The sequence below is a fragment of the Garra rufa genome, unplaced genomic scaffold (assembly GCF_049309525.1).
Source record: "Garra rufa unplaced genomic scaffold, GarRuf1.0 hap1_unplaced_002, whole genome shotgun sequence".
NCBI classification, from domain to species: domain Eukaryota; kingdom Metazoa; phylum Chordata; class Actinopteri; order Cypriniformes; family Cyprinidae; genus Garra; species Garra rufa.
The window spans coordinates 10,975,399-10,986,176 of NW_027394277.1; the positions used below are offsets into that span (position 1 = coordinate 10,975,399).

At 35.7% G+C, this 10,778-nt stretch overlaps 1 protein-coding gene across 1 annotated transcript in view; it reads right to left on the bottom strand.

The window, feature by feature from the left end:
* LOC141305353 (netrin receptor UNC5B-b-like) overlaps positions 1-10,778 on the bottom strand; it is a 29,635-nt gene extending 18,857 nt beyond the window's left edge. The window contains exons 1-10 of the mRNA XM_073832464.1: positions 10,648-10,778; positions 10,097-10,152; positions 9,912-10,003; positions 4,683-4,791; positions 4,492-4,591; positions 3,325-3,482; positions 3,110-3,238; positions 730-792; positions 426-476; positions 275-305 (exon numbers count right to left, since the gene is read on the bottom strand). Coding sequence (XP_073688565.1) covers positions 275-305; positions 426-476; positions 730-792; positions 3,110-3,238; positions 3,325-3,482; positions 4,492-4,591; positions 4,683-4,791; positions 9,912-10,003; positions 10,097-10,152; positions 10,648-10,735 — 877 coding nt within the window. The 5' untranslated portion in view covers positions 10,736-10,778. The remainder of the gene's footprint in view (positions 1-274; positions 306-425; positions 477-729; positions 793-3,109; positions 3,239-3,324; positions 3,483-4,491; positions 4,592-4,682; positions 4,792-9,911; positions 10,004-10,096; positions 10,153-10,647) is intronic.

A 10,778-nucleotide genomic window follows, 5' to 3' on the forward strand; every position in this document is an offset into this window, starting at 1 on the left:
GAACACTGTTTGTTTATGTGTGGAAAGGTTGGTAGTGCCGATTGTTTTTTTGGCATATCTCGGACCCTAGGCTGACCAGAGAGACGCGTTTTTTTCACAGACAATTTAAGGGGCAGGCAGCGAGCGGATCGTGATGAAAGGTCAGCTGAAATTGACACTTTATGTTTTAGGCTAGAAATCGCTGATACAACCTTTAAATGTTTAACCGTTACACAATTTTCATTGTGTTGCATATTTAACAGTTCAGAATCCAACAGCCAAATTATTCACATACCAGGTTCATCATAGACATAGCCAACATCCAGCTGTTAAAACAAGGTTTGATAGAATGCTTAAGAACAGATAATCAACATCAAAACAATTCAATGTTAAGATAAACTTTGGGATGATGACATTGGGATTACATGGATTATACGAAAGCATACCTTAAACTCCCCCATAAGACTGTCTGCTCTGAGGGAGTAGGCATTATACACCTAGATTTAAGAGAGAAATATATCTATTATAAGACAGACAATAAAAAGCTACAACCATAATATGAACTAGAGATGAAAATACAAACTCTCTTAACTGCAAATATATAACTATATTAAAATAAAAGTAGGACATGCTCCTGGATCCAATCAGTGTTTTCAGATTTTAATATCTGGTTGACAGAATGCTTATCAAGGAACATGTTCTACTTGTGAATCTAGTATTGTGCCAGGATCATCTCAAGACCCATCTTACCCGGATCATGATGCTCTCATCAAAAAGCTCAGAAGGCAGCATGTTGACATTGTAAAAGAAAATCTGTAGAAACATCATCTAAATTAAGCACAAGGACTCTCACAGGCCATGAAATGCTAACAGAAATTAAAAGTAGCCTCAACCGAACATGTATGTGAAATTAAGAGATTGTAGACTCACTGAGGCAAGAGTGACAGAAATGTGACCCTGGACCACAAAACCAGTCTTAAAGGGTTCACCCAAAAATGAAAATTTGATGTTTATCTGCTTACCCCTAATGCATCCAAGATGTAGGTGACTTAGTTTCCTCAGAAAAACACAAACGAATATTTTTAATGAAAACCGGTGCTGTCTGCCAGCCTTATCATGGTTGTGGATGGGCACCAGACCTTTAAAAGTAAACAAAAACATGCACAGACAAATCCAAATTACACCCTGCGGCTCGTGACGATACATTGATGTCCTAAGATACGAAACGATCGGTTTTTGCGAGAAACTGAACAGTATTTATATCATTTTTTACCTTTGATACACAGCCACGTCCATCTGTCCTGTTCACGAGTTTGGCATCAGTCACGTCACATGTGCACGCGCTTCTGGCGTAGAATACGCAAACACCGTAAGCGATCTGTCGCATGAATACGACACAAATTGTTTACACAGAGCACAGAGATTGTGGGTATAGCGGCTATTCAAAATGGTAATTACTTGCGTGTGTCCTGGTTGTTTAAACCGATTTAAAGCTAAAAGATTAAGTTTGCTTGCACAAACTCATCCGGGACTTTTCACTGATTTTCCCTTACGGCGTTTGCGTATTCTACACCAGAAGCGCGTGCAAACTCGTGCTCATGACAGATGGACGTGGCTGTGTATCAAAGGTAAAAAATGATATAAATACTGTTCAGTTTCTCATAAAAAACGATCGTTTCGTGTCATTAGGACATCAATGTATCGTCACGAGCCGCAGGGTGTAATTTGGATTTGTCTGTGCATGTTTTTGTTTACTTTTAAAGGTCTGGTGCCCATCCACACCCATGATAAGGCTGGCAGACAGCACCGGTTTTCATTAAAAATATTCGTTTGTATTTTTCTGAGGAAACAAAGTCACCTACATCTTGGATGCATTGGGGGTAAGCAGATAAACATCAAATTTTCATTTTTGGGTGAACTATCCCTTTAAGTCGCTGGGGTATATTTGTAGCAATAGCCAAAAATACATTGTATGGGTCAAAATTATCGATTTTTCTTTTATGCCAAAAATCATTAGGAAATTAAGTAAAGATCATGTTCCATGAAGATTTTTTGTAAAATTCTTACTATAAATATATCCAAATGTAATTTTTGATTAGTAATATGCATTGCTAAGAACTTAATTTGGACAACTTTTAAAGGTGATTTTCTTAGTATTTAGATTTTTTTGCACCCTCAGATTGCAGATTTTCAAATAGATGTATCTCAGCCAAATATTGTCGTATCCTAACAAACCAGACATCAATAGAAAGCTTATTTATTGAGCTTTCATATGATGTATACATCATACAGTTTTGTAAAATTTAACCTTATGACTGGTTTTGTGGTCCAGGGTCACAAATATCAGGGCAAAAAGAAGGAAGTGGGCCAGCAGGTTTTTAGCCAAAACAGGTACAATGCAGAGTGAAGCAGAAGCAGACCAAAGCCACGAAGCAGTCCAAAGAAAGAAAGGCTTGTCTGTAGGAAAAAAGATTTTTTGACCCAAAATAAGACATTAAAGGGATAGTTCACCAAAAATTAAAATTCTGTCATTAATTACTCACCCTCATGTCGTTCCCAACCCATAAGACCTCCGTTCATCTTCTCAACACAAATCAAGATATTTTTGATGAAATCTGACCTTTCTGACCCTGCATAGACAGCAACACAACTACCATGTTCAAGGCCCAGAAAGGCAGTAAGGACATCATTAAAAGAGTCCATGTGACATCAGTGGTTCAACCCGTTTTCTGAAGCTATATGAGAATAGTTTTAAAACAAGAAAACAAAAATAACAACTTTATTCAACAATTTCTTCTCTTCCATGTCAGTCTTCGACATGCTCATGAGAGATTTTATTCGCAAGAGTTTGTTATTTTTGTTTTCTTTGCACACAAAAAGCATTCTTGTAGCTTCATAAATTTATGGTGGAAGCTCTGATGTCACATGGACATTTTAACAATGTTCTTACTACCTTTCTAAGCCTTGAATTGCCATCTATGGAGGGTCAGAAAGCTCTCAGATTTCATCAAAAATATCTTAATTTGTTTTCTGAAGATGAACAAGGGTGAGTGATTAATGGCAGAATTTTCATTTTTGGGTGAACTATCCTTTTAAGCTTTCTTTGTCAACAAAGAAAAAAACAAAATACCTCATCAAAGAATGGATTGTTTCCTCTTCGGATCCTTGTTCTGTGTGTCTGTCGGCACACACTTACTTTGACGACTGGCTTTATGTTATTGCCGGGTAACTGTCGACCCTCAATTACTCGAATACGAATCTAAGTAAAAACAACAGTGTTAGCAGATTAATGCCGAAAGCTAACATAACTTCTCAGATAGGATGTTTAGCAAGAGGAATACATACCTGGAAATCTTGGGGCTTGTTGGCCAAAGTTCTTTGTCGCTTCCGAGTTGTACGGACCATCTTTTTTGGCTGTCCAGAGGGAGAAACTCCAGGTGTCCCTGGCTCAGCCCCATCAACTGCATCTTCATCACTATCAACACCTTTCTCCTCTTCACCAACTAGAAGCAAAGCCAACAGTTATATATATATATATATATATATACATAAGAGTCATAAGAGTCAATTTTTAGAATTTTTTTTTTACAAAAACTAAAAGCTGCATAAATAAAGTTTCCACTGATGTGTGGTTTGTTAGGACAACAGGACAATATTTGGCTGAGATACAACTATTTGAAAATCTTGAATCTCAGAGTCCAAAAAATCTAAATATTGAGAAAACTGCCTATAAAATGGTCAAAATTAAGTTCTTAGCAATGCATATTACTATTCAAAAATTAAGTTTTGATATATTTATGGTAGGAAATTTACAAAATATCTTCATGGAACATGATTTTTACTTAATTTCCTAATGATTTTTGGCATAAAAGGAAAATCGCTAAGTCTGACCCATACAATGTATTGTTGGCTATTGCTACAAACATACCTGTGCTACTCATGACTGATTTTTTGGTCCAGGGTCAGAAATAAAGATGTAACTTTCAAGTATTGAAAACATACATTAAAGGTACCCTATAATATGAACCCTTTAGGGGTTAAACAAGGTACTGGCCCAGTGACCCCAGTATTTGTTACTGTACCTTTAAGATTTCAAGATGCAAATGACTTACGTTGACTTCACAAAGCAAAGCCTTGCCAAATACTGTATAAGTAGATGATGATATGTGAATGTGGGAGGTTACATGTTAATGTGTTGAAACAGTACGTTTGACTGCAATATTGTATTGATTTCTGAATGTCCTAGTTTTCCAGCTTAGTTACAATATGAATCTACATTATGGTTAGGCACACAGAGACAATGTGGCAGGCTCTGGTAGAGTGTCTTTTTTTGTTTGTGAGTGTTCCATGTTCTTGCTCTCATTTGCATCAATCATTTCCATACTGCATGTAAACACAAATGCCTAAAATCTTCCTGCAGATCTGTAGGGCAGTCTAACCTGGTTAAACCAGTTAAAAAAAAAGAACAATAGTTTATGTAGGATAGTAAGATGTAAAGAAAAACAAAAAAACCTGCAGTTTCTCCAGTCTGGGCATCTCCCATGTTTTGATCATTTGGGTTCGGGACAGTACTTGGAGGAGGATCATAACCAATCGTTAAATTGATAGTTGCCTAAAATAGTAGATGCAGAGAAATACAGTTATGCTAGGTAAATCAGCATCATTATTTTTGCTGTAGTCCATACTGTACAAAAAATATTTACCCCAATTTCCTGTTTCTTCTCATTAATGAGAGGAATGTTCTTGGAAGGAAGAGATCTGGTCTGACCAGCAGCCAATTCTTTAAGAGAGATCTTTGCAGAACCAATAAATCTGGAAAGCAGAAGAAAACAATACTAAACAGGGAAGCAAACTTCACTTTTTAGGCAAATTGCCTTTTGTTTGTACTGTTGTATACAGAGTAAATAAAACTTCTCTGCTGAAAATATTAAAACCTTCTCTGATGTTGGTTCACTACTACTTCAAATTAAAAATAGGGTGACAAACAAGGCTATGACATTTGGTTATTCTGTTTCACTTCTGCTTTTCTCAGCCAGGACAAGTCCAGTCAAGAACTCTCTGACTAAGAGCTTATGAAGACACCTGAAAAAGACCATTTGTAGTTTTGCAATGGACGATGAATCAGGGTGACACAGCAACAGGACTTAGCTTGGGTGGGCTCAACCACCAGATTTCGACATACGGATGTCAAAGTTAAAACAGCATCCTTGTATTATATTGTACAATGAACATTTGAACTTCTTTTATCTACAAATATACTGAACAATGGCAAAAGTTAAAAAGTTTGGGGTCAAATTGAATGTCCCCATGTCGAAATCTGGTGGTTAAAAACTTGTTTGAGTTTTCAGTGTTGACAGACTTGAATCACTAATCTATGTACAGGCATTTAAGAATGATGAAATCTCCTTAAACTCACAATTTGCCCTTATTTGGGAATTTTTGTAGAGCAAATTCAGGAAGTTTTAAATGTGACATATTTTAAGCATTGTTTATAACTCATAAGTAAATCATGTAAAGTTTCTTTTTTTTTCTTTTATGTCTTTTGGTTGTGTTCTTTGGGCCTACGTTAAGTCCATCTCAGAAGACTTCAGTTACTGTGTGACAAAGGAAATGTCAGCAGATATTTTGGGGATAAAAATAAATAAATAAAAAATAAAAAGTGCTGGTATGTCATTTGAAGATTGCGAGATTGTATTTATCACCCTATCACAACAAACAGCAAAGGTATACATCACAGCTCGGAAGTGGGAGGGTCAAAAATATGTCATTTTGAAAGAAACTAATACTTTTATTTATCAAGAACACAAAGTGATAGTAAAGACAGTTATACATTTCAAATAAAAGCTATTTTTGTACTTTAATTTATCACATAATTGAATTGAATTCATTTTAAAAAAGCATTCCACAAAAATATTAAGCAGCACAACCTTATTTCAAAATAAACATATTAGAATTATTTCTGAGGGATCATGTGACACTGAATAAAATGACTGAGTAATAGCTGCTGAAAATCCATCAGAGAAGTTTTAAATTGTAATATTATTTAATACTACTACTGTTTTTACTGTATTTTTGATCAAATAAATGCAGCCTTGGTGAGCATAAGAGACTTTTTTTCAAAAGCATTAAAAATGTTCATCATTCAAATATGCATGTATATAGATTAGTCATTCAATAGTCATTCAACCACCAGATTTCGACATAAAGAAAATACGGATACCAAAGATAAAACTGCATCCTTTTATTGTATTGTACAGTGGACATTTTGGTCTTATTTTATCTACAAATATACTGAACAATACAAAAAAGTTGAAAAGTTTGGGTCGATAAGATGTTTTACTGCTTTTGAAAAAAGTCTCTTAAGCTCACAAAGGCTGCATTTATTTGATCAAAAATGCAGTAAAACAATAGTAGTGTTAAATAATATTAGAGTTTAAAACTTCTATGATGTCAAAGCTGATATTCAGCAGCTATTACTCAGTAATTTTAGTCATTGTCACATGATCCCTCAGAAATCATTCCAATATGTTTATTTGGTGGTCAAGAAACATACAGTGCCCTCCACAAATATTGGCACCCTTGGAAATACATCTGCATTGTTTATCATTTTGATCTTTCATTCAAAAAGCTCACTAAAGTGGAAAGTGGGGGAAAATTCTCATTATGAAATAAATGTTTTTCTCTAGTTTACGTTGGCCACAATTATTGGCACCCAAGTCCTTTTCCCAAGATAACAGCTCTGAGACTGTCCTATAATGCCTGGTGAGTTTGGAAACACCTGGCAAGAGATCAGAGACCATTATTTCATACAGAATAACTCCAGATCCTTCAGATGCCTAGCTCCATGTTGGTGCTTCTTCTCTTCAGTTCACTCCACTGATTTTCTACAGGGTTCAGGTCAAGGAACTAGGACGGCCATGGCAAAAGCTTTATTTTGTCCTCAATGTCCCATTTGTCTGACACTACTGGAACTTCAACCAGGACTGACTTCTATGGTCAGATGAAACTAAAAAGAAGAGCCTTTTGGCCGCAAACACTCAAGATGAGTTTGGTGCAAACAAGGATAAAAAAAGTACCCCGCGCCCACAGTTAAATAACACTGCTGGATCTTTAATGTTGTGGGCCTATTTTTCGGCCAGAGATACTGGACATCTTAGATACATGGCATCATGGTTTCTATCAAATAACAACAGACAAAAAAATCTAAACCTGGCTGCCTCTGTTGGAAATCTTATAATGGGTCACGGTTGGATCTTCCATCAGGACAACAATAATACAAAACAAACATTAAAATCAGTACAAAAATTAATTTGTGCTCGGATGAGCACACAGGATTTTTCTTGAAACCCTCCTAAACATCATGTGGTGATGTAGGGACTATTGACTTTTTTTAGGCTTTCTGACCCTAAGACTCAACTAATCTCTGCAGTTCTCCAACTGTGATCCTTGAAGAGTCTTTGGCCACTCAAACTTCCCTCCTTACCATGCATTAGGACGACAGACACATAGCCTCTTCCAGGCAGATTTGTAACATTTTCTGTTGATTGAAATGTATTAATTATTACCCTGATGGTAGGAATGGGGATTTTCAATGCATTAGCTCTTTTCTTACAGCCACTTTCTATTTTGTGAAGCTCAGCAATCTTGTTCCGCAGATCAGAACTATATTCTTTTGTTTTACTCCTTGTGATGGACAATTAAGAGAATTTGGCCTTTGTGTTCCTCATATTTATAATCCTGTGTGACAGGAAGTCATAGCTGGACAATATTATGCTCCTAGTCACCCTGGTGTGCTTGTAAATGTAAATATAAATGGGAATATAGAGAAATTTTACTTATAAGAATTTCTAGATGTGCAAATAATTGTGGCTAATGTGAACTAGAGGAAAACTTTTTTTATAAAGAGATTTTCCTCCCACTTTCCATTGTTTTACTTCAATGAAAGGTTAGAACTTTGTGAATTTTTCGAATGAAAGTTCAAAAGGATAAACAAGCTGCTTTTGCTCATAATTACCAAGGGTGCCAATATTTGTGGAGGGCACTGTAGTACTATCAATTTTGAAATAAGGTTGTGCTGCTTAATATTTTTGTGTAATGTTTTTTTGATTTTTAATTCAATTGTTTGATAAATCAAAGTACAAAAAATATAATTTATTTGAATTGTATAAATGTCTTTACTATCACTTTGCATTCTTGTTAAATAAAATAATTATTTTTTTTCTAAATATTTTTTTTTGAGCCCCCCCCCACTTTTGAACGGTGATGTATACCCTTGCTGTTTGTTGTAAGAGGGCAGTTTTGTTTTCTATGATACGTCCCCTTTAAATCCTGGTTACTATACAGCAGATCCAAAAGCCTATATACAACGTTAGGAAGCACTGAGAAGGAAGAAGAGGGAAAAACAGCTGGAAGCAATTACACCAGGCCAGAGACTTATGTGCCAGGCAGAGGGGACAAAAAAAGCAACTTGAGAGGGGGAACGTCTGAGAACACAACTCTTTTGTCCTGCCTAACTTTATGTACAGCTTGTCTACAACTTCACACAATGCGAAATGTGTAAGAGTGTAATATAAGCAATTTACATCACAATCGACACATTGGTAACAGTAACAGCACATTCTGTTTGCTCAGCATCATCACAGCTGATACATTCACCATGTGGAAAGGACTCAACATCATATGGAGATTAACCTGCCTGTTGTGAAACACTTGGAAATTGTACAGTCATGTCATAATCACAAAATAAATCATACTACTTTGTGTTACGGTCCTGATAACCCTGTCTTTGATGACTGGCTTATTGCATTTAAAAAATATATACTTCAGAGGGCTTCCGGCATAAGATTGTCTGTTTTGGAACGTGATTTAGGAATATTTAAACCCTCTTTGTGAATACAATCTTTAAATGACATACCAGCGATTTATTTATTTTCATGCTAAAAATATCTGCTGGCATTTCCTTTGTCAACCAGTCACTGTGGTGTTCAGAGACGGACTTAACATAGGCTTAAAGAACACATCCAAAAGATATAAAAGGGGAAAAAAGTGTACATGATACACGTATGAGTCATAAACTATGCTTAAAATGTCAAATTTAATACTTTCTGAATTTGCTCTACAAAAATTCCCAAATAAGGTCAAATTGCAAATTTAAGGATTAAAGATTCCATCATTCTTAAATGACTGTTTATAGATTAGTGATTCAAGTTGTCTGTCAACACTGAAATCAAACAAGTTTTCACAAGTTAACCTTTTTTCACATTTGTTGCTATGTTACTCTCTAGCCTGTGGCAACAAAGAACACAAACTTCAGCAAGTATGAGCAAATGTGTATGAGAGTCTGCAAACTAAAAAAGAAAAAAACTGCTATGGAGAAGTCATCTGCGTGACTCATGGAAAGTTCATTACCATGGAAGACTTTGCACAGTAAAACTTGCCACATGGAAGAAAAAAAATGCCTTCTGATCCAAACCAAATGCTCAGTAGTTTAAGACCCAGCTAGGTTGGACTGCAGCATAGCACTCAGAAACATAGGAAACTCATCTAAGGTGCTACTTTGGACTGTCTAGCGTCTTTTGCCAGCATAACCTACAAGTTTAGACAAGGTGGTTGGGTGTGGCAGTGAGATTTTAAAGGCTTTCATGTCTAACTCTGCACTTCACTAACATTGCAGCTCCTAAAAGTTCACAGAGCTTTCACAAAACTACGAGACTTACTTAGGTTTATCATTTAAACTGCAGTGATTTCAGCTTCAGCCGTTTGTGTATACAGTAAATAGCATGCAAGATTGCAGGGAAACCCATCCCACCCACTCAGCAAACACCCACCTACACCTCCTTCACCAGCAGGAATGTAAAGAAATGTCTTTTCTTTGAGAATGCTTGCCATATTATGACTTGTGAGAATAAAAACAGTGGCGGATGCAAACATACTTGTCTTTTCCAATGGTTTCATAGTCTTTCACAACCACATCAATGAATGATGAGGAATCCAACGGGGTGCCTTTCAAATCAAACTCAATGATCTGAAATGCAAAACCAGGTCTTGGTTATTCGCATTTAACAATGACATAATTTTAGTGTCCAGCAAAAAATAAAACACTATGGCTTGTACTGACCTCATTCCACACAGGATTTAATTCCTTATCAATGGCTTTTGTTTTCTTTTTTTCACCTAAAAGTTGAAATGAGTAAACTGTTAAACTATATTATGACCTACATTAGTTATGATAATAATGTAATTTGTAAATGTGTTTATTCACTTCACTTTTTGTTTAAAGATTATGTTTAGCTTTCAGGACTACATGTAAAATGTGCTTTATATAGGAATACCTAAAAACAACAATTGCACATTTTTACTTTCTACAGTGTAGGGGAGGGACGTGTTTCCCTAATCATGGGTCATTCCAATCCCTTATATGGAAATTTGCTGTTCTTTTCCATGTAAGCAAACATGTCCCAAATGTATGAGACCAAAACTTACTTTAAAATGTTACGTTGTTTTAGAAAACGTAGTACATATTTAAAAAGGCATCGAGAGCTTAACTTTTAGTTCAACTCCGTTAACTTTTTGAATTGTTTAATTAGGTCTTTAACACACCATTTAACACGATAAATGCAAATAAATAGCAAATTAATTAAAAAAAAAAAAAATAACGACTTAGCCTACCTTTAAAGATGATTGCTGTTATAGGATCTGGACTTCCAAGAGTTTTTTTAGGAATCCCTTTGGCGGATTCAACAACCACCTTCAACATGCTGGTAAATGTTGTCAATTACTGTTGCACAGAAGTCATCGAC